Raw genomic sequence first — 25,338 nt, 5'->3', positions numbered from 1 at the left:
TAAAGGCATAAACTATTATACATAACTGGCAGCATTAAAGAAGTGACAAACCATTGTAAAGACATAAACGCGTCTGAAACTCATCGCTAGGGAACCACGGTAACCAAAGTAAACGTTCGGAAAGTGATTGTTGAGGCCCAAAAACCATTGTTGCCGGACAGTTTTTTGCCCATTTGGGGCATTTGCCCTGGTCTGACGAAATTTTAAAGTAGCCTATCGTTCAAGTCGGGTCCCATTTGGTATATATGCAAAATTTGGCGACGATCGATCTAAAATTGTAGATTTGTATAGAGAACATACACACACACAGACACACAGAAAATCAATTTTATATATATAGATTTACATAATGGCCCAGTTCTCAATCAGTGAATTCAGAGTTTTTTTCCCAGTCTCTCAATTGCATTATTATATGGCCACTCTAGTTATGACTAACTCTTATTTTTTTAATGTTTGATTGATGGGATATATATTTCTTAATCCCTCTTTATCTAACATCTGCTGAAAATAAAAAAAGCATACTTTTTGAAAAAGGAACAATGTCGTTTAGAAATACCTGTGTAATGAATTGTACTTTGTTAAAGATTAATAGTATTGAACTTGCTTATTATTTTTGTCTTTCCTCATTGCAAATGTTATTTTGCTTTTGTCTTTGCAGAAGATTTAGATGCTGCTAATAGAATGATTAATCAGCTCACTGTAGAGCTGAGGATAAAGGATTTAGAGCTTGAAAAAAAGAGTCAGAGTAAGGTAATAATATCTTTTTTTTCCTTTCTCCAATGAACAGGGGTGCAAGAGCTGCGCCAAACTGCGCCGAAACGGTTCTCTTGCTACATGGTGCGCCAAGGCGCCGAATCCCTGCGCATTTGCGCCAATTCTTGTTTCTGGTTCGTAGAGGTACCGCTAATGCACTGTAGTGCGTCAAATACCGGGAATTTAGGAAAAAGAAGCATGAAAATTTTGTTCACGGGACGCGTTCTTTCCGAGACATGGAAAAAATTACGGAGGGAGAAACTTTAATTTTTTTTTCACTTCCCACCATCTACCACAATCGCGTTATGTCGTGACCTTGGAAAGTAGTTCTACTACCTTGAAGTATAAAGTCCTATACTGTTATTGGTTAGCCGGCGGGCTATCAAAGTCCCTGAATGAATATACCAAATTTTCTGATTTCGGAGACCGTTTTTTCTCCTGCGGGTTATATACTGAAAATTACGGTAATTTCGCGGCTGCCAACCTGCGTTCAAAGACCGCATACATCGAAAAGAGGATTGGTTTACTCGTTTAAATTACCGACATTTTTCGAAGATCATTGGAAAAAAATGGGATCTGTTAAAACTTCAGTTAAAATATTCATAGTTTTGTCATCTGGTCACTATGCGGTCGTGTGATTATCGTCGGCAGTAGCCGATCGTGGCAATTTCACATTGCGAAAATCCGGATTTGGTGAACACAGCGGCGGCTCGAGGAAAACAATTTCTACCCATGCGGAATCTGTTTTTGGCGCTACTGACGGCGTTTTTTTTTTGGTAAACAAAGCTTTTTTCACCCTTGCAATTCCATTTGGCACCCCTCCTAGAGCGGCGCCCAATATGGCCGCACGGTCCGCCACTGCATTGGTGGGGGAGGGGCATGCTCTTAACAATAGTCAAAGGAAGGAATTTGTACTAGGAGCATGTGCTCATTTTACATAACTTCTGTGAGATACCTTTTTTATATTAATGTCCTACCTTTCCCAAACATGCTGGAGAGAATGAAACGTTTGCACTCCCTCTCGTGCATTGCTGGGATGGTACATTACTCCCTCACATATTGCTGGGATGTTGCTCAACATTGTATCACCAACAGAACTATTAATTATGTGTGATGAATGGGTTGCACTACAATGCAAATAATTACAAGAAGTGAAATCAGTTCAGAGAATAGATAGATATTGGGCAGACATATTCAAACTTTATAACCTTGAAAGCAGTCCAAAGTTCAAAATTTTGCCAGTTGTGGTGAAGGCTTTTTATCTTTAGCACATGGTAACGCAGACAGTGAAAGAGAGTTCATTGTTAACAAATAAATAAAAGTCTGTTCGAGCATTGAAAAATCTGTCCATCCAATGCTTTAATGGAATAAGACATATAAAATCTTATGTTCGAGGGCATCAAATATTTCAAAAAAATTGTCATCGAGATGTTGAACTTCTGAAAGCGACTCTGATTCGTAATCTATTAACATGCTATTAGGTTGAGAAATTGTTTAAGTAAATAAGGTATTTATATTTTTCTCGTTTTTTGCATTTTGCTTTTAAATTTAATAATTCCTTTAAATTTTGTGAGAAGCTAATTTTTTTCACGGAAACCCTTATTATATTCTGCACGTACTTTTTTTGCTATATCAGGATGAATAAGAGTTTGGTGTTCAAGCAGCAGAAATTCTTGTTGCCTAGGTTTTCAGTATACATGCTGTTTAATTTGAAAAGAGTCTAATAATTTTTATTCGTCATTTCAGTAATGCATGTTTTAGTAGGGACAGAGATAAGATAATTCAGAAAAAATTTAAATGGATTTTAATTTGTGAAGGAAATTTATTTAGAATTATTTGTTTCAACCATTTTTGGCAAAACTTTTGGCATTTCACAGAAAAATTACTCCTTATATTGCAGATATAGTTCGTTTTTAGTTCTGCTCCATTTTCAAAATTTCTGCTCCAAAAATGAAATTTGCTGCTCCGAAATAGATGAGGGGCGCTTGCACCCCTGCAATGAACTGTACAAATCATCTAAATAATACAATTTTTCTGTGATGTTTAACCCCCAGCAAAAAGGCAGCTTCTCTCGACTAAATGATCCTATTGACCATCTCAACAACCATTTAAATGAATATAAAAGACATGTATCAATTCAAGTTCTTAGCTGGGCATCCATTGTCCAACATTGCTGGTCTTTTGATCCTAACTTTGACATTTTGTTAACTATAATAATTTAAAAAAATTTCCTTTTCACTTGGGTTTTTATCAATCTTTTGACATCTTGAAAAATAACATCAAACTTCATCAATGTCTTAACAAGCCCACCGCCCCTCTCAAAAATCTGGTTACAGTTTCTATGGGGTCTTCATTCCACCACCATCTTCAACTCAACAATGTATTTTTTTTTTTTCATCTCATTCTGTTCCCCGATTGGCTCTGCACCATTTTTGCTTCCCCTTTCTCACATGTTCAACATTTCGACAAGCGAGTGACCCTGCTGTAAGAGGTCTTTTTTTTTCCTATGCTACTGAAGAAAGAACTTTAGAACTCCATATAGTTCCGAAATGCATGTCGCTGTTATTCTTGCTGTATTTTGGGTATTTCTATGTTTTTATTTTAGTCTTAAACAAATCAGAATTTTTCTAGTCTTGCCATAGTTTGTCTTCCTGTATTGAGCTATTGTCATGAATAGAGCTAATAACTATAATTTCTCATTTGGTCCTTCATTGAAATAATGAAAAAGACCATAGGCAGAGATCGATTTGAAATTCTGGGGGGAGGGGGACACGATGATTGATGATGTCAATTCATGTATACACATATATATTATACTTATATATTAGATCAGATGACTTTCATCTTTGACGTTGCCCCTCCTCCCTATATCTCTGCCCATGAAAACGACGCATACTACGTGTATTGAGAAAAATATATCTCATTTATCAAGTTGTGATAAGTTGCAAAAAATTTTGAAATTTTTGCTTTTCTATTTGAGACACTGCTCTTATAGTGAGTCAAAATTTGTTTAAAATTTTTGCTCATCTTCATTTATATTTTTATATTTTATCTTATCACTGTATAACAAAGGTAATAATAGACCTCTCATTCCTAACCAGTGCCACTTTAACAGTAGCGGCACAATGGTTGATAGTTTATTTATGAAATTTAGAAATACAGTAGACTTTCTGTAATCTTGCACATATAGGACCAGGGGTGTGTGAAATTACAAATACAAAAGCTACAACAGACAAAATGCCCAACAAGGCAGTGAAAAAAAAGGTGCCCATAAAAAACCATGAACAGTAACATAATAGGAGTAATAAAAAACCAATACTTATGAAAAAATATAAATATACTGCTATAAAAAATCACTGGAATGTCTTCGAAAAAAAAAGCATCCAAATTATTTAAACCACTGTATGCATGATTTTTACGAACAAAACACCCATGTAAAGCCAAAAATGAACTGAACTATATATATGAATTCATAATATTGTATATTTTATTAATCTGCATTTCTTCTCTGTATTAAAAAAAATGTAATTATACTTGGTAACTGCATTTCATTCTAGTTAAAAAATAAGGGTTGCAGGGGGGAGGCATAATGCTATGCAAAGTCAACTAATTTTTAGTTTTTTCCCCAAGGTTTTAATAGTCTAATTTCTTTGAACAAGAGTTAATGTTTCGACTTCAATGACATTGCATATGCAAGAGAAACAACAGAGATCAGCCAAGACACAATTAGAAATGAAGGAGGCTGAGAGTCAAATTGAAACAAAGACTGATATGTATTGACACATTGTAAATACAAATACAACCCCACAACAGACAAAATGCCCAATGAGGTGGCTGAGAAAAAGATGCCCATAACAAATATGGATGTCATATATTTAAAAAATAAAGCAACCTAATTAAAACAAAAATGATAAACAAATGGGGTGGGTAATAGGGTGGTGTAAAACAAATACAGAATATTGTTTGATATTGCATTCCTCTAAGCAGCAGACACATGCAGAGATGTGGTGACATTTTCCATTTCTCCATATCCACAAGGAGCCAACGACCTTCATGGATAAGATATTTATGGGGGCCATTATAGTCTATAATCCCTAGAAGACATACACATTTATGCTAATTTTTTCTTCATTTATTTCCCCTTTGTTTGCCTTATTTTTTAAAATCTTTTCCCTGTATTTGTGGAGCATGTTTATATGCATATGTTTTTCCTGTAAAAGAAAAGTCCAACGAGAGAACAAAAGAACTGTCAAGGAAAAGGCAGATTCCTGGACAGGCCAGATTATCGAGAGAGTCTACTGTTCTTGAAAAATGGGCAATTTTTATATCATTTGTTTGATTGGAATTTGTCATATTCGATACAAGTTAATTTTTATGACATGAACTGTATAATGAAAACATCAACTGTTTCATTATTTTGATTTAGGAAAACTACTTCATGCTATATAAAATTGATGTTATTTTCCTTTACAGGGTTCAAGTCCAAAAACTAATAAAAGAATTGCTGTGTTAGAAGGTGAGGGTATACATAACTTTTTTTTTCTCCAAAAATGTGTAAAAACTCTTTTGGGTCAGGGTTTCCAGCAACCTGAATGGCAGGGAAAGGAAAAATAGAGATGTCGCTCTCCACTATTCATACAAGATATGGGAGTGGTGACCAATAGCTGGCCTGCATGGTGATTTTGTGCTGCCCCCAACTAGATAAAGATATTGTGTATTAAATTGAATTTCTGATCGTTAATAGTTAGGCCTATTGGTTCCAACATTGAAGGACCGGACACACCCCGCTTCCCATCTCAGAGAGATATCGAAGCTTTCCCAGGGGATGGGTGTATCCGGAAATTTATTAATTTATGTTAAAATAACAATGATATACATATATACAATAAATAATCGTACAAATTGTGATCATATAGCATCATCCACAGATAATCAGTCCGTAATTGTAATAGTCCTTATATATCTTATCCCGGTTTGGGCATGGATGTTTACTAACACTAACAAATTCCCTGGATGGATCATGCTGATCCCTTGGGAATGCGTGAAGATCACATTATTATTATTATTATAAATCAAAGAATAATTTTTGTCTTCTATGTGATAGAATCTGGAAGTGAGTTTATCCAATCTAGAATATACCAATCTCAGCAATCAAGCTGTAATAAGATATAAATTGACGTCTATATGTCCGGCATCTCCATTTCATTCACACCCGCCGAAAAAGGATGAAGCAGTTGACACTTGTCTTCTTGGGCGTAAATTGTATCGATTATTAGGTGTCGATGAAACAACCGATGCATGTCTTCTTGGCCGTAAATGATACTTTTTAATAGGTAACCGTGTTACCTCTCTTGTTGGCACGTAAGACGGGTCCTCCGAGCGCGAATGCCATCCTCTTGATCCTGCAGCTCGTGCCTTATTGTGGAGTAGATGTAGGTTGCGGTCCAGGAATCGAATCAACTTCTGCAAACGTTGAAAGTTCAGAGGGCTGTCTAGAATTCTCATCTTCCAAGCAGGGAAGTCTCTCGTCTGGGGACATGTGGCTATATAGTGCCATGGGGAACCATTTGAACCGCAGATTCATATGCTGTTACTAGAACGTTTAAAACGCAGAAGATACACCGGAAAAGGGCCATGCTCGGTGATAGCAATTGTTTTCTCTCTAGGCCATACGTTCAAACGGCAATGAACTCGTCGCTGTATCTTGTATGCATCCTTTGCTGCACATGTATTTCAATTGGTCTGCCACTCCTGCAACACGTCCTCTTTAAGCACCCGATGGACCAAACTCCTTGGCCAAAGGTGGTAGTCTTGAGACGGAAGTTTTGTGGCCTCCTTGGCAAGTTCGTCGGCTATTTCATTGCCAAAGATGCTTGCGTGGGCTTTAACCCAGGCCAATCGGATTCTCGTGTTGGCGCATAAAATTTGGCGAATCTCTGTACATTATGATGCACAGAATGTGAGTTTTTGATTGATAACAGGCCCGAAGCGCTGTCTGAGAGGATCAGCACTAGTTTCGATAAGGCGCGTGCCCTTGAAACGGTATTCAGTATCGCATATATTTCAGCTTGAAAAACACTGTTTTCTTTTGTGAGCCGCCTGCTCCATTGTTCCTCGATGGATTCATCTTCTTTTATAACTACATAAGCGCACCCTGTACAACAGCAAACTTCTTCATTGACAGACTATTTACATGCATTATTTCCACTTAAGAATGTTTTCACCATATTGCCTTTCCGAACACACAAATCGCACATAAAGTTTGTTGCACATCCCCTCCTCTACTTTTTCCCCCACTTTGGGAAAATTGCCCATTGTAGCCTCTATGTTTGTACCTAAATGCATATTTGGTGTTCAAAACTTATTCACTGTGACGAAACTTATTCGAATCAAGGGAGTTCTACTTCTGTACACAATGATTATTTGAGTTGAAAACAGGAAAAACATTCATTTCTAAATTTCAGGTTGGTGGCATTCCATGTTGCACAAGACTGGCACTTCAAACCAAACCACTGACATTCTATTCAAAGAAAATAGCTCATGTAATATGAATACATTTATCAAATCTAGTTCTGGTTCCTTGTACTTCAATAAAATTACAAAGCACACCAGGTAATGGTACGCTGGTATCCTATCCCATCTATGGGTAGTCTGTCTGGTCCATTTTTGTATACATTTTCTGGCCTGTATTTTTTCTTTCTGTATTTATTTCTGGCCCATACTATCTATGCATACAACTGGCTTTAGGCATGCTTTCCATGCCAATGATAAAACCTCTTGTAGTCTACTATGCTTGAATCAATTCCTTGAGCTTCTATCTGACCCCTGCAGTTGTTAATATAAAGGGATGCCAAATCAGGGGTAAGGGAAAAATGATAACAGGAAAGTGTTGTTTTTTTTTTGTCTCTAAAACTCCAGCTATAGATGTATTTGTTGGATAGAGTAATTTGCAGAAGAAACTGCAATTTTTGACGCATTGCATCTAGCCAGTGAATAAATGTATCAGTTTATGAAGTGGAGAAATACAGCCCAAGGCTTAGTGACAAAATTGCTTGTTTTTCACCACATCACTTATGGTGGAGACAAGTCTGCGAGTTTCAGGGTAATTTTACCATATGCAGATTATACAGTCGCCCCCCCCCCCCCCCCGTATTTGCGGTTTCCATATTCGCCGTTTCCGTATTCGCGGTTTTTTTCCTTTATTGGAATTTTTCTCTAAAATACTCAGCAATCGTCGTTCACGTATTTTATTTACAAAATTTGAGTTGTGCTTGTTTAGGATGGCTCATTTTTCTAGTGCTACTGATAATGCTTTGAAAAGGTAAATCAAAATGAAAACTTGACAAGAAAAATTTGATATATTGACTGCTTGGCGAAGTCAATACCTTCTGTGGTCCGCCATTACGGAATCAACGAATGTTCGGTGAGTTATATCAAGAAATGGAATCTGAAATTCGTTCAGTCGTAGCTGTAGCCGCACCTGTGGCAGTCAAAACTTTGCAGCACCTATGGAATCCGTGTGTTTCACGTACAGAAAATGCTGTTTTTTGTGGGTACAAGACTGACACAAAAAAGTATTGCAATTGATTGTAATATTATAACAGAAAATTCGAAAAATTTTACTATTCCATAAGGAAAGGGCTGGTGAAACGTCTATTTCATCGGAATCTTATACAAGTAAAGGTTGTTTCATAGGTTTAAGAAACGATTCGGATTGCGCAATGTAAAAAGCACTGGCGATCAAGCCTCTGCCAACCAGGAGGCAGCTAGAAAATTTCGAAAAATTTGTAGAAAACTATTAAAGAGAAGGGTTATGCACCTCACCAGGTGTTTAACGCTGACGAAACTACACTATTTTGGAAGAAAATGCCGCAAAGAAGTTGAGCAACAGGAAGAAAGCGAGCTCCTGGTTTTAAGGCAAGTAGAGATAGACTTATTATGTTGTTTTGCGCAAATGCGAATGGGTACATGATAAAGCCCACCATCATTTTCAAATCTGCGAATTCGTGAGCGTTGAAGGGAAGGATAAGCCAAAGCTCCCAGTATTTTGGACGAACAATAAAAAGGCTTGGACTATGAAAACACTTTTCCTGGATTAGTTGAAACGGTTTTTCGTTTCGGAAGTCAGGAGGTACCTTGTTAGTGAATACATGCTATTCAAAGTTCTTTTGATATTGGGTTGATCGAGGAGGAGTTAATGCAGCTAACTGGTACTGAAACTGAAGCAGTACCAGATAAAGAAGTAGAAGACAAGTTCACCACAAGTAACATAGCGAAAGGGATTCGCAAGCTGAAATCAGCAATAGATTATTTTCATAACATAAATCCCTCTAGAGAGATTTAGATGGCTTTTTTCTCAGCCAGAGATATCAAGGAAACAGTTATTTTCCGGATATTATGCTGAGGTGAGCTCGGAGACGTGATGACTTTTCTTTCCGAGCTCACCTCAGCATAATATCCGGAAAATAACTGTTTTCTTGATATCTCTGGCTGAGAAAAAAGCCATCTAAATCTCTCTAAAAACCGTCCCACCCGGGGGCCATTTCCTGAAGTTAAGAGAGGCTACTAATGCCTCTACTTCAGCGCCTCACGACACAGTGCGTGAAATTAGGAAGGCAGATTCATGTGTCTCCAGTGGTGTAGATGGTAGCATGCTTGCCCGGTATGCAAGAGGGCCTGGGTTCGAGTCCCGGCGGAGACGTGACGAGTTTTCTTTCCGAGCTCACCTCAGCATAATATCCGGAAAATAACTATTTCCTTGATATCTCTGGCTGAGAAAAAAGCCATCTAAATCTCTCTAAAAACCGTCCCACCCGGGGGCCATTTCCTGAAGTTAAGAGAGGCTACTAATGCCTCTACTTCAGCGCCTCACGACACAGTGCGTGAAATTAGGAAGGCAGATTCATGTGTCTCCAGTGGTGTAGATGGTAGCATGCTTGCCCGGTATGCAAGAGGGCCTGGGTTCGAGTCCCGGCGGAGACGTGATGACTTTTCTTTCCGAGCTCACCTCAGCATAATATCCGGAAAATAACTGTTTCCTTGATATCTCTGGCTGAGAAAAAAGCCATCTAAATCTCTCTAAAAACCGTCCCACCCGGGGGCCATTTCCTGAAGTTAAGAGAGGCTACTAATGCCTCTACTTCAGCGCCTCACGACACAGTGCGTGAAATTAGGAAGGCAGATTCATGTGTCTCCAGTGGTGTAGATGGTAGCATGCTTGCCCGGTATGCAAGAGGGCCTGGGTTCGAGTCCCGGCGGAGAAGTGATGACTTTTCTTTCCGAGCTCACCTCAGCATAATATCCGGAAAATAACTGTTTCCTTGATATCTCTGGCTGAGAAAAAAGCCATCTAAATCTCTCTAAAAACCGTCCCACCCGGGGGCCATTTCCTGAAGTTAAGAGAGGCTACTAATGCCTCTACTTCAGCGCCTCACGACACAGTGCGTGAAATTAGGAAGGCAGATTCATGTGTCTCCAGTGGTGTAGATGGTAGCATGCTTGCCCGGTATGCAAGAGGGCCTGGGTTCGAGTCCCGGCGGAGACGTGATGACTTTTCTTTCCGAGCTCACCTCAGCATAATATCCGGAAAATAACTGTTTCCTTGATATCTCTGGCTGAGAAAAAAGCCATCTAAATCTCTCTAAAAACCGTCCCACCCGGGGGCCATTTCCTGAAGTTAAGAGAGGCTACTAATGCCTCTACTTCAGCGCCTCACGACACAGTGCGTGAAATTAGGAAGGCAGATTCATGTGTCTCCAGTGGTGTAGATGGTAGCATGCTTGCCCGGTATGCAAGAGGGCCTGGGTTCGAGTCCCGGCGGAGAAGTGATGAGTTTTCTTTCCGAGCTCACCTCAGCATAATATCCGGAAAATAACTGTTTCCTTGATATCTCTGGCTGAGAAAAAAGCCATCTAAATCTCTCTAAAAACCGTCCCACCCGGGGGCCATTTCCTGAAGTTAAGAGAGGCTACTAATGCCTCTACTTCAGCGCCTCACGACACAGTGCGTGAAATTAGGAAGGCAGATTCATGTGTCTCCAGTGGTGTAGATGGTAGCATGCTTGCCCGGTATGCAAGAGGGCCTGGGTTCGAGTCCCGGCGGAGACGTGATGACTTTTCTTTCCGAGCTCACCTCAGCATAATATCCGGAAAATAACTGTTTCCTTGATATCTCTGGCTGAGAAAAAAGCCATCTAAATCTCTCTAAAAACCGTCCCACCCGGGGGCCATTTCCTGAAGTTAAGAGAGGCTACTAATGCCTCTGCTTCAGCGCCTCACGACACAGTGCGTGAAATTAGGAAGGCAGATTCATGTGTCTCCAGTGGTGTAGATGGTAGCATGCTTGCCCGGTATGCAAGAGGGCCTGGGTTCGAGTCCCGGCGGAGACGTGATGAGTTTTCTTTCCGAGCTCACCTCAGCATAATATCCGGAAAATAACTATTTCCTTGATATCTCTGGCTGAGAAAAAAGCCATCTAAATCTCTCTAAAAACCGTCCCACCCGGGGGCCATTTCCTGAAGTTAAGAGAGGCTACTAATGCCTCTACTTCAGCGCCTCACGACACAGTGCGTGAAATTAGGAAGGCAGATTCATGTGTCTCCAGTGGTGTAGATGGTAGCATGCTTGCCCGGTATGCAAGAGGGCCTGGGTTCGAGTCCCGGCGGAGACGTGATGACTTTTCTTTCCGAGCTCACCTCAGCATAATATCCGGAAAATAACTGTTTCCTTGATATCTCTGGCTGAGAAAAAAGCCATCTAAATCTCTCTAAAAACCGTCCCACCCGTGGGCCATTTCCTGAAGTTAAGAGAGGCTACTAATGCCTCTACTTCAGCGCCTCACGACACAGTGCGTGAAATTAGGAAGGCAGATTCATGTGTCTCCAGTGGTGTAGATGGTAGCATGCTTGCCCGGTATGCAAGAGGGCCTGGGTTCGAGTCCCGGCGGAGAAGTGATGAGTTTTCTTTCCGAGCTCACCTCAGCATAATATCCGGAAAATAACTGTTTCCTTGATATCTCTGGCTGAGAAAAAAGCCATCTAAATCTCTCTAAAAACCGTCCCACCCGGGGGCCATTTCCTGAAGTTAAGAGAGGCTACTAATGCCTCTACTTCAGCGCCTCACGACACAGTGCGTGAAATTAGGAAGGCAGATTCATGTGTCTCCAGTGGTGTAGATGGTAGCATGCTTGCCCGGTATGCAAGAGGGCCTGGGTTCGAGTCCCGGCGGAGACGTGATGACTTTTCTTTCCGAGCTCACCTCAGCATAATATCCGGAAAATAACTGTTTCCTTGATATCTCTGGCTGAGAAAAAAGCCATCTAAATCTCTCTAAAAACCGTCCCACCCGGGGGCCATTTCCTGAAGTTAAGAGAGGCTACTAATGCCTCTACTTCAGCGCCTCACGACACAGTGCGTGAAATTAGGAAGGCAGATTCATGTGTCTCCAGTGGTGTAGATGGTAGCATGCTTGCCCGGTATGCAAGAGGGCCTGGGTTCGAGTCCCGGCGGAGACGTGATGACTTTTCTTTCCGAGCTCACCTCAGCATAATATCCGGAAAATAACTGTTTCCTTGATAAATCCCTCTATTTTACGTTCTTCACATGTAGAAAAATTAGTAGAGGAAGCCTTGCCAACATACTCCGACATACTTAATGATATGAAGAAGACATGGCAAACAGAAAAATGACAACAACAACATTCTTTCAAAAAACATCGCCAACAATCGCTGCATCCTCTTTTACATTCCCTTCTATCTCTGTGTCACCCTGCTCTTTCTCATGATATTCAATAAACGAGATATACAATAAAAAACCTACGGTTTCTGTTATTCGCGGATTTCAATATTCGCGGTCACTCCTGGAACATAACCCCAGCGAATACGGGGGGCCGACTGTATGTTAAAGTGCACCTCTCCTCTGGTGTGGTCTGTGCTTACCCATTTCAGCTTATTCACCTGTTGGCCCTCAAACAAGAAGTTATCCACTCCTTAGATATAAGAAACTGGATGCAATGTAGAGATTCTAATTTTTTGAAGGAAAATTCACTGTAGAGGCGTGGATTTTCCCTCCAAAAACCACTGTCTCTACATTGTATCCAGTTTCCTATACCTTGTATGAGTTAAACGTTAAAAGTGATTCCAAACAAAATTTAAAAAATGTATGTTGTTGTAGAGAGATCATTCTATCAAGCACCATTGTAATGTTCTCTCTGTATATATTTTAGAATATGCTGAACTGATTTTTTAATGTTAATTTTCTTTTTTTGAATCAACAGAAAAGTGGAAGAACAAGTATGAAGTGCAACTGAAACAAAACGAAAGTCTTAGATTGGAAGTCGTAAGTATCTGAATTTTTTTTTTCTTCTTGGAAAAGCATGTTTGTATTTTTCAAAATGGTCTGTTGCTTTTTTTTTGTCAAAACTTAATGACAAAATCCTCAATATTTCACTGGTCAAAAATCATGGTCAGTTACAGTCCAGAGCCAAATTTTAATAATAAAATTTTTCTCAGGAAGTTGGAGGGAATCTCAACATTTCTCCTTCATAGAAATATCTCCTTATAAACTCTTCAGTAAACCAGTAGTATAAGTGCCAATGGATCTGATTTATCCAGAAGTTTTTGCAGCCTTATTAAAATCTTCTGATCAGAAACCATATTCCTGCCATTTTTTGTATCTTTACAGAAAAACCCTCAAATTTTGTCTTGTAAAAATCAAAAATCCATCAGTTCTCACAATCCCAGGCCTTCAATATTTCAATAGGAAAAAAAAGGAAATTTAGAATTCAAGTATGGGAAAAATGCCAATTGTCAAAATGATGCCAAAAATGAGCAAAGTTGTCAATTACTGATAAAATCGCCAGAAAACTTCCAATAGCAGGAATGGAATCACTACTGCAAGTCAGTGAACAGTTGATTAAGATGAATTCTGGGGAAAAAAGTTACACACACATGACGTGTGGGATAAAAATATTCATATTTATAGTCATAATTATCATAATTTAATTATAAATAAAATAATTTTTTATTCCTTGATTTAAGTGAACAAAAAATTCGGGTAAGCTTTGTCTCTTGAGATCTTTATAATAAGAAGTTAGGTGACCAAAATATGGCAGTGTCTGGAAAACTGGTTGTATAGTCAGGGTATGCAATTCCAAAAAATCCCTATTGTCCCATCTGTTTTCTTCAGAAGTGGAATATTTTGCCACGTAACAAACTACAGTGATACCTTAGCAACGAAGATGATTTGTTCCGGAATTGTGGTCGTTAGCTGAAACATGATTTCTTATAGATTTCTAAAGAAAATCATGTAATTCGTTCCAGATACGGCCCAAAATTTGAAGATAAATTTTGTAAAACACCAAGGAGTGCTATAAAAAAGACAGACAAAAGCTAAAATGAACAGCTTGGAAAATCTGATAAATGAGAATTTACTGGAAGATTAGGTATTAAAGAACTTTTTGATTTTACACTATGTGCACAAGTTTATAACAAACCCAATCTAGTTTGTAGATGTCCCCATCCATTTCTGATTTGGTCAGCTCATTTCTGTGTCTGATACAAACAGATGCAAAAGATGAGGCCCTAGAATGCCCAAACTGTTGTTTCGTTCCTAAAGAGTCTTGCACTGAAAGAACATGTGCTCTGAAAACATGGGCTTTTTTTCTTTTCTTCTGATGCATCTTCTGTGGGCTGAATCTTTCATTTTGCATGAAATTGTTCAGAAACGTTCAGGAAGAGAAATGAAGGTACATCTGGAAAAATATTTCAAGGTTGACAACATGAATTAATCAGGCTTTTGTGTGTGTCTGCGTTTGCATGCGTGCGCCATTAAAAAAATCTTTGTTAGCTGAAAAGTTTGTAAGCTGAAGCATTCAGTAATCAAGGTATCACTGTGCAGACTTTTCAAGTCTGAGGATTAGTGCCTGTGCAATGGATGTTGTTTTGCATTTGCCATTGGCATATGCAAAATGATGGTTTGGGGGTTAACCCCTCCTCCCCAGCCAAGATTATATTGTTATTTTACAGGAGAAAAAACATAATCCTTGCCCTCACTTCAGGGGGGGGGGGGACAAATGAAAATCCTGCATATGCCTATGGGTACAACATTGTATATGCAGATGCTGCTGCTCTCCTGTATTGGTTCGATGATCCCTACCTTGGGGAAAACCCTATTTTAGATCCAAATGCCTTTGTTGGTTCTTTTGAAGCCATATTGTGAAAAACTTCCGAAATTACATTATGCAATTTAGAAATGTTGCTGAGCTTGTCAGGAGATATCCTACAGAGGTTTTGAAAAAAAAATAAGCGTGTTCGTCGTAAATCAGAAATATATGGGGGGAAAATTATGACAGTGTAGAAAAATGGTTAGGATTTGTGCAGGCTTAGAAACAATGAATTTTTTTTGTCATTTGTTCCTTCATATATAAAAAACAAACAGCCATTACTCCTTTTTAAATGCCTCTTGTACTTAGGAGTGCATAATAATTAGGAATGTATTTAAAGCCATGCTAATGAAAGTATCAGACATTGTTCCAGAGAAAATTATCTTGTGTAAGGTTTTGAAATTTGCAGTAAAACCCCTTGGATGCGGTCACCTGTTGTATTGCCAAATTCTAATTACTGATAATTTGTATAATAAAAGTATGCATTTTTCAAACCCCTTGGTAATGGTCACACCCTTCTTTTTTGTGGAATTTTTTTTTTGTCCCGCCAGTGTCTGCAAAAGAGGAGTTTTACTGTATATCAGACACTGAAATCAAACCTAGTTCATAGTAATTTCGTGATATTAAAATATGATTTTTCCATCTTCTAGAACAAAGAAAGAGAAATGAAGGAAAAGAGGCTCTCGTCTGCAGAAGGTAAAAATAAAATATGATTTTTTGTTTCTGTTTCCCCCACCTCATTGTAATTTGCAAGCGGAAAATTTTTTGTCCACTCCAACTTATATAACCCATTCTTTTTTTTTTAATAATAGTATAATGAAATGTTTACTGAAACATTCACATTTTCATTAACCCTTTGAGCAGCATTGATCTTATTTTACCACTGACAAGCCCAAATATTTTGTGAAGTTGATTTCTCAGTGGAACACTTTTTTCCTATACACCCTAGTTTGCACGTTCTGAAAATCAAAAGAAAGCCTACTTTATCTGAGAAAGATGTGGTACTTTAAAGAGGGGTCTGCTGATTTCTTCTGGGTCGCTTAAAGGGTTAATTTGCGTCATACAGTCTGACTTAATTGTAACAAATACAGATATTGAGATTCTTCACATATAATAAAGTTTTTTTATTTCTAGTGAACAACTTACTTATGCTTATCAAGCTAGGACAGATACAAGGAAGTTCGCACTTAACAAATATTTTTGCTATTTTTTCTGATTTTGTTATTAGTGGGTTGGGACTGTATTACAGATATTTATTTCTCTATAGCAACTTTTCCCCCCTTGAAACAAAGCAACATGTTACATGAAGAACTGAACTTCATGACTGACTGACTAATTTTTGTTTTTCAATTCTGCTAATGAATGGGAAGGTCTAGAGATAACATTAATATTTGTATTTGGGTTGCAGGAAGGGGAGGAGTTCTCTCTATACCCTCAATTGAATGAAACCTGACGGTAACAGTCTGGAGTAGATGCAGCATTTCTTTGGCAGTTTTTTTTTTCCGTGAGGTTCAGAAAATTTAATGAGAGGAACAAATATAACAGGAATGTTCATTGATTCAAAACTGATTTATTGCTATAATATAGTATATTTGTCTCTGTTCCAATGCTTATTTTGCTTTTTTGAATGGCCTGTGATTTATTTGATCAAATTTTTGTGATTCACTGTGAACATTTGAATTGCTTCTGTACAATTTTTATTCTTCGTTTATGTTATTTAGTTGCATTAAAAGAGACATCTGAAAAGCTTCAGCGTATGCGAGGATTAGAATTGGAGCTTCTGAGTGAAAGGGTATGTTTGCATGTTTTATTCTTAGATGTTGATTTAGAGAATTGATACTAATACTGATGATCCCTACTGTGATTTCAAATAATCATTTTTATGTTTATTAGTGTAAGGTATTTGTAGAGCATTCAGATTCTCATAAAAATCTCCCTGATAATGACAACTATTCTATGAAAAGAAATTTCTAAACATGATAGTTTTTCAATTTAGACAATATCTATACTAATAAAACAACAGTAGGACCTCTCAAATCTGGACTCCTTGGGACCTAAGTGATTCCAGATTATGAATCCAGTCTTGCGTGTTTCCCTGTTTTCATATTTAAGGCGATAATACTGTTGACGCCGTTATAACAACCCCATTTTATAGCGACCATTCCATTACAATGACCAGTAGGATAAATCCCAAATGTTTTCATAGAATGACTATCATATATGTTATACTTTCGATATAACGACCGTCTAATATAACGTCTGTTTTTATTAATTAGAGTCGTATATTAAGGGTCGACTGTATATTATTTTGAGAACTTCGATTGATATGTTTCTTTGTAAAAAAAAATTAATAAATACTTACATGCATATAGTATCAGATAATTGTATTTAAAAAAATTCTAATTTACTTATAATTACCAGTCATCCATAGAAGAAGAAAAATGTACTCTTTAAACATTTCTTGTAGTTGCTCGAATCTGAAAAAAAGAAAAACAATTTTTTTTCCATTTCTGAAGACTGTAAACCTTAGATTTTACAAATCAGAAATCTGATTTCATGTTCTCCACACAATATTTGTTCTGCAGTTTAGCTTCTTCAAAAGTTCAACTTTCTCACATATACCTAAAAGGGTTATGTTTCTGTTTGCAATATGTACCTGCCACATCAGTTGAAGTTTTCAACATGTATGGAAATTCACTTACAAGGAAGGGGTTCCAAAGTGTTGTCCTAAAAACGAATATGGAAATATTTAAGTGCATTTTCATATCACCCAGAAACACATAAATACAAAAAATTAATGCAGAATGGAATTATAAAAGCCCCAAAAATTTATTAACTAAAAATTTGAAACTAGTGATTTCTCTCTTTTTTTCTTTCTTTGTCTGTGCTGTAATTGATCATGTATTGTTTGAATGATGTCACTGTAACACTAAGGTTGCTGGATTTTCATTTTTGGCCTCAATTGGTATTCAAAATATTAATATTTACAATTTTTTTTTAGAGGAAGCCTATAATAACTCTGCCAGATTTTTTAATATTTTTATGCATATTTAAATGAGTATAATCTGGTAATTTTTTCAAAACTTTTTGAAGTTGTCACCTTCAGACCCTTTCCTTGCTAGATACAAAATAATGGAAGAAAATCATAGAAAATATTTGGCATGCCCCCTTACAATCCTGGGAAAAAGGGCTCCCATGGTGGAATCTTTGTCGGGTACCGAAGCCAGACTTTTCACAGGCTCTTCTATAGGGAATTTATAGCATGGGAAAACAAAAAATGAGTGTAATTGTCCCAGGTTTGTCCCACCCTTCTGAGGGCCATGGACTGCCTGTTTTAAAGCAAAGTTGCAAAAAGACAGAAGTTTGAAAGCAGCTGTACAGCGCAGAGAATTGAAATGAAAACAGGAAAGTTCTTTTAATCGAAGCTGACTTTGACTTTTCACATTCATTGAAACACAGTTGCCAACCTTGTTTCTGTGAAGCCTAAAAATTGCTGTGGGCAGGGGGGGATATGCAGGATTGAACTTTGGAGAAGATTGAACACTGGGTATGGGAGGGCCACAGTGAATTTCTTCCAGAGAATTCTTAGTTACCAACCTTCAAAAAGCATTCTAAATTAACAGAAATTGATTAAGATTACATGCAAATGGGTTTTGTATGTTTTAATCATTGTACAAATATATTTGAAAATATTTTAAATTTCTGATAATTTAAAATATAATCAGGGGCCGCATGGACACCCTGTGCCCCCTCCTTGAGATTCCTGTGGCTGTGGACACCTCCAATAAATGGTACAAAAAAAAGACATGAAATGTTCGATATATTAGAAAAAAGTGAAACATAATTTGGTCACAAAAAAAATTTCAGTTGAAGTGTCTGGATTATGGATTCATCCGGATTTGGGAGATCCTACTGTAGCAATTTATGCAAAAGAATGGTTTCAAATTTTTGATTTGTATTATCTGTGATAAGAAATTTTTCAAGTATGAAAGAATGATCTAAATAAGTTATGCGTTATCTTGAATGCTGTGTTGTAATTTAATTTTACTACAGAATATAATAGATAGTGGAAATGGAAAGTATCTTACTGAGACCTATTTAAAATATTAAAATTAATTTTTTTTTATAATATTATTCCAAAATGTGTAGTTGAAATAATTTATAATTCCATAGAATAGAATATAACAATCTACATAAGTCTCTTACTATTTATCATATCTATTGCATCATAACAAAGTAATTGAATACACGAATATAAGTTTTTTGCTGTGTAAATCATTTTGTGCCATCAAGAATCGAACCTGGTTTATATATTATTGCATATAGAAGTCATTATCAAACATTTCTTTTGATATTTAAATTTACTATATGGTAAGTGATTGAATTTTGAATTTTGTTTATAGGAACAGACAAATTCACTGAGCGAGCAGGTTGAGGAACTTGAGAGTGAGTTTTATTTTTGCCTTTGATATATATATATATTAAATAACATGATCCTCACGTATTTTCCATAAGATCCATCTAAGAAATTTGTTAGGTATTAGTAGACATCCATGCCCGAACCGGGATTCGAACCCTGTCCTACACATTCAGAGGCTAGCTCCCTAACCGCTGGACTGCCCTCTGGCAGTCCTATTGGGATAGGAATTTAAAACTACAAATAATACTCGTGTGATACCACATTTTTATTTTCCGTTTTTGTGATTTTATGTTGTTTTAGGTAGTTTGTGCACTTCAGATTCTTTTGCAGTCAGATGGCAGCACTTCTCAAACAAGAAGCATGCTCAACTGAGACATCATGAAAAGATTATAGATACACATTCACAACACTTTTCAGCAGACACCAATTCCTAGAAATTCCTCAGAGGAATTTTCACTATGTTCATGTGTAAAGCTCAGTGATAGATAGTAGTGTCATCTATATTAATTACAACGGTTGCTTGCAAAAGTAACTAAGAGTGCTCGATGTGTGTGCAATTTTGTACTTGTGTCTTTTTGATCGATGACACCCTCAGTGGAACTCACTCGAGGATTACTTAATTATGTTGATTTGAATTTGAGTGCATGCCATAGTTGCTAAATTGGTGCTTTTTTTTTTGTTGATTGAAAATAGACGATGTTCTTGACTAGAAATGACTTTCGGGTCTCTGTCCTTGTCTATTAATTGAATTTAACCACTGCGAAGTTGTGTGGGGCATTGTGAAAACTTGCATCACAAGGACCCCCCATGTTGATCCTTGCAGGTAATACGGTGGTGGTCAACTAATTAAGTATTATTATTACTTTTTTAAATAATGTATTCCTCACGTATTATCAAGAGATTTGTGTGATATGTCCAGAGAATTTGTTAGTGTTAGTAGACACCCATGCCCGAATTTGGATTCGAAGTCAGGCCTGCACAGTGAGAGACTAGCTCCCTAACCACTCAACTCATACTGGCAGTCAAGTGTTTTAAATTGGTTTGTCAACTTTGAAGCATGAACGCAAGCTGGTCTACATAAGCACAAAAATTCAAGCATCTACCACTTTCAATTCCAAATCTGGAAGACAGGTGGGAGCACATTTTTATCACTGAATCGGCTTAATTCTGATATCATAAATATGATAGAGCTATGCATGTATATGATAAGGCACATTAACACAACATTCTCCACTATAAACCTCCCCTGAAGAATGTTTACAATGTGCATATATGGTTGAGTAGTATTCTGTGTTATTTAAATCATTTATCAAATCATCTTGTGTATCAATGTCTGTATTGCACATTATGTAGTTTAAGGGTGCTCAACCTTTTGGAAAGTGTGGGCCATGTCATTTGTATGAAAACTTGTCATAGGCCAACTGAGTGATCTGGAGCTGTGCCTCAAGTCACTTAAAATATCTAAATATGCCGCTCCCACTGTGTAACTGATCACTCAATTGATATGTAAATATACTGTGGGGCCTATGTGGGAATGTGTCATGGATCACTTAAGTGATGTGAAATTGTGCTGTGGGTCTCTTCCATGATCCACTGTGAAAGTCCTGCAGCACTTTCAGGGCCGTCATTTCAACTTTTTCCGGGGGGGGGGGGGGAGCAAAGAACATGTACTCAATGCATGATGTATATATATTTGTATATATATATATACACACACCATTTTTAATGTATTTTCAAAAGCTGGGGGGTGACGGGCCTGAGCACTTTCCAGTGATCTAAAAATGAGCCACCACTCACTGATCCGAAAATGTGTCCCAGACTAATTGTGATGTGGAACTGCACCACAGGTCACGTAAGTGATCTGTTAATGTGCTGCTTAGTTAATTTTTACAAAATTAGGTTTTGGATCATGGGGTTACATCAGAAGACGCCAGAAAAGTCAGCTGTCTGAACATGGTTAGAGGGCCACATTTGGCCCATGGGTTTGACCATGTATGATGTAGTTGAATTATCTTTTATTTCTGAAAGTTTGAATACAATAAAATGATCAGAATAAATAAGCATTTCATGGTTTCAAATTTGTATCTCTTTATTTCACATAATTTTCCAAAATATTTATTTAAAGATAGTAAGTATCGTTACATGGAACTTACCTTTTCTTTTTTTCAAAATAATAGTGAAGTTGTCGGAGTTGGAAAAGAAGTTGAACCTCTCTTGGAAAGAAAACACAAGAATGAAAGAGCAACTGAAAAATTCGGTACTTAAAAAATTTAATTCATTTTATGTCCAAGCTATATTTTTTTACATATAAATTTATTGATTTCTATTGATTCGTGGTTTGGCAGACACCATAGTAATGTTTTTCTTTTATTTGCACTTTGGTGTGATTGCAAAATCTAAACAAATGAAGCTCATAATCACAATGAAAATTACGTAAATGTTATTATTTTCCTCCCTTTTTGTTTGCAGAATCCGAGGAAAAGGAAATTCACTTCCTTCAGCTATTTTGACAGTAAGCATTTCTCTTTACTTCTTTATTTTTGATTGATTAAATTTGCATAACTTAATTATTTTTACCTGTGTGGAGACTGAAGGCATCAGGGGTATCTACCATCGTGGAAAAGTCCCTGAAGGGTCATGAAATGAAAAAAGGGTCAGGGAGGTCAAGAAGAAGTCATGAAATAAGATTTTTACGAATTGAATTTATGATTTTTCCCAGCAATTTCTGCTGCTTGATTTTATCTCAGAAGATCGTGGGCCCTAGATACCTGCAATCTTGCGTGCAGTAATGGTCTATTGAAGATAGTTTTCAGGCTTTACGAGTCAATTTTTGTTCAAAAAAAAAAGCACCAATATGAACAGCAGAAACAACTGGAGTTTCTATTGCTGATAGCTATTGCTCTGAATCTCAATGAAGTTCCATTTTGCATGCAAAAGAGCTATTTTATGTCACTAAATGGCAAGTGTTAAATTGCCAATATTGCTAAATAGCAAGTTGTTAAATGCTCAAATAAACCAAGGAAAAGTCACACAATTTTTCTTTGGGTATGTGGACACCCTGGTTTCGCAAAAGGCTTTTTAAATAAATTTTATGATAATTAAACTATTTTATGATAATTAAACTATTTTATGATAATTAAACTATGTTATGATGATAAATGTTATGATAATAACTTAAGAGAAGTTTTCTTGTGTGTTAAAACTGAGTTATTATATATTAAAAATATTAAATATAAATATATTAAAAAAAATATATGCATTTTCATCGCTGAGAAATTGTGCACTCATTAGATAAAATGTAAATGTGTATTTCCTTTTTGAAATGACAGCCACTTTATAAAATATATTGTTATAATATTTTTTGTCTTTGTAGATTCTTCCAGTTCATCTAATGAAGAAGCACCAGTGTCTCCTCAAGGTTACTTTTTTTTAAATTGCTATATCTTTTTGCTAGTATCTTTCCCTTTTATTCATTCAGTGTAACAAGAAGCACTGCCATGTTTCTATGAGTCTTGCAATCAATTTCTATTTTTTGCTTTCTGTACTGCCTGAAAGGGATGATGCTTTTATAAATTTTTTTAGTGTTCATGGGAATTTTATTTTCAAATTATTTTTCATAGGCGATGACCAAACCTCCATTTCTGCTGCAGGCTCAGATTTTTGTCTTGGTGAGTAGATCTGCTTTCATCATTTTTCAGTTTTACTTTTGTTTTGCCCATCATGGTTTTGAATATAGTGAAATCTTGATATAATGATATTCTGTGGACCTAGAAAAAATGTCGCTGCACGTGAAAATCAATAATAAAATTAAGGGTCGTTTGTTTCAATTTTGTAATAATATTCATTTATAGTCCAATTTTTCTCGGAAGAAGGAGAAAGCTGTACATAAGAGGCAACAGTATAATCCACGTTATGAAATTTACATGTGTTTTAATGTAAACTTTCGTACATTGTACACAGAAAAATATGGTACATTGAATCTTATACATTTTGTAGTTTTCTTACCATTTCTACTGGGTGATTGTTTACACTAGGGTCTGATTAACCGATTAATTGTGATTTTATTTAAAATGTTTAGTTTGGTTAATCTATCTGATCAATGCGATTTAAAATTTTCATTAAAAGTTTGTAAATTAATTCATTTCTTTTTCTAATCAGGCTTCTGTTCTTTCTCGTTGATCATCTTCAATTGCTATATTCATCATCAGAATTTTTCTCAATGCTCAACACCTGAGATTGAGAAATTTCGTATTATTTGGTGATTTCAGTTTGCATTTTTTTTTTACTCCATCCAAAAAAATGTCTGGTTTAGTAGTTATAGTCAATGCCAAGATGGTTGCTTAAAAACAACCATTTGAGTAATTTGAAGTAATTCCTTTCTATTTAGCTATTGATGCAATTAATAGAATTATTGCAGAGGTCTTTTCTCTAGCCAATGACTACCAATTTTTTTCAGAGTGCAAGGTTGGCCCACACCACATGTGATCCAAGTATTTCAGGGGGGAATGATAAATAAATGCACCAAACGTGTTTGGTTCTACAATATCCCACCTATGCACAAACCAGTTGCATTCACGGCTTTTCATACAAGAAAAGTGTTTTCATGATCCACATGATCTTTCCTTGCTCCGCAAATCAGCACAGCTTGTTTTCTCATCCACATTGTACAGGAACATAGACAGTACAGAGGTCCACCATTCACAAAAAATTTTATCATTAATATAGGCAGCAGAGTGAAAGTTACAATCTCCCCCCCCTCCCACCATGCACATCCTCTGGTACCACATCTCCCCTTCAAAGAACATGTAACCTGTTATATACGGGTAGTCCAGCAAATCACTGAAGGACAGCGCATTTGACGCACTGAGTGGATACAAAACAGTTTAGCTGACACCCCTCTATAAAGCCCCGTCCACATGTGTAAGATTGGGGGGTCGCTTTGGTGATAATTACCAGCATGGCAACTTTTTTCCCCTCGTAGGGAAAAAAAGGTTTGAGAAAAGTTCATAAAGAAAAGCCTATTTTTCTTGGAGTGGATTGGTGGTCGACACCGACCTTCTCTCCCACGATCCTTTGCGCCGTGAAAACTACTGTAAGCTCCTTTGTCAGCCATCTTGAATCAAGCACTTCCGTTCAACCCAAGTAACCAGTGACAACTTCCGGAAAGAAGAGGGGGATTACCGGCATAAACTAAACGTCATGTGAATGGTTTGTAGCGAAAATCCCTGTTATTGGGAACTTCCCGGGATGTTTTATTGCTTATGTGAACGGGGCTTGAGGGAGACAAAGGGGTAGGGGGTCTGTAAAAGGTCTGCTAGAGAAGGAAGTCTACAGAGGACTGATCAATGGGTGGGGTATATTTGTTTGATGCCCACAAACTAGGGAAAGGTTTTTTTTATAAATTTTGGCATCTACAATGAAGATGATATTAAGAATATTTCATTTCATATTTTTATAAAGAGTTTTTGATGACTTAAATAGCATTCATACCCCTCCCCCATCATCAAAAGTCAGCAAATCCAACTCCCATCGTTGCTGATGTAAGACTTGAATGGCTCCTAAAGCAGTTCAGGATTAGGATTTTTTTAAAATCTCGTCTGGCAACATGTTTAAAATAAGTCTGAAATACAGGGTGAGCAAAAAATGTCTGTAGAAACTTTAAAAATTCATAAAAACCGGAAAAATAACCGAAATAAGAAACGATTTGCATCGTTAGGTCCCAGGAAGTTTTTTAAGACAGGGAAAAACAAAAACAGCCGATAGGTGGCGCTGACATGTACAAGTGAAAGGAAAGATATGCAAATAACGAACAGAATGCCTCCAAATCGTTTATTACAGCAGTATGTGTTGGCCACCATGCATTCCATATGACCACCACCACAGGCGAGTCACAGATCCAACAACGGCAGAGTGCAGCAGGTCCACATACGCTGTTTACTATGGTGAACTGGTTGTGGATTAGGAACACAAATTTTTATAACCATCTCATTTGCATATTTCCACCAA

The 25,338-nt window shown here is 37.1% G+C and overlaps 1 protein-coding gene across 1 annotated transcript in view; it reads left to right on the top strand.

Annotated features, from left to right (window-relative positions):
* LOC149070922 (uncharacterized) overlaps positions 1–25,338 on the top strand; it is a 57,778-nt gene that overhangs the window by 21,331 nt on the left and 11,109 nt on the right. The window contains exons 13-22 of the mRNA XM_089248544.1: positions 659–750; positions 5,227–5,269; positions 13,026–13,087; positions 15,563–15,608; positions 16,634–16,704; positions 19,316–19,358; positions 21,510–21,589; positions 21,802–21,844; positions 22,706–22,750; positions 22,953–23,000. Coding sequence (XP_089104670.1) covers positions 659–750; positions 5,227–5,269; positions 13,026–13,087; positions 15,563–15,608; positions 16,634–16,704; positions 19,316–19,358; positions 21,510–21,589; positions 21,802–21,844; positions 22,706–22,750; positions 22,953–23,000 — 573 coding nt within the window. The remainder of the gene's footprint in view (positions 1–658; positions 751–5,226; positions 5,270–13,025; positions 13,088–15,562; positions 15,609–16,633; positions 16,705–19,315; positions 19,359–21,509; positions 21,590–21,801; positions 21,845–22,705; positions 22,751–22,952; positions 23,001–25,338) is intronic.

This window comes from Pholcus phalangioides, unplaced genomic scaffold (assembly GCF_987345545.1).
Source record: "Pholcus phalangioides strain wild (caught in Gottingen) unplaced genomic scaffold, Ppha-v1.0 ptg000020l_1, whole genome shotgun sequence".
Classification (NCBI taxonomy): domain Eukaryota; kingdom Metazoa; phylum Arthropoda; class Arachnida; order Araneae; family Pholcidae; genus Pholcus; species Pholcus phalangioides.
Note: the sequence above shows the minus strand (reverse complement) of the source record. Positions and strands in the feature narration are given on the sequence as shown.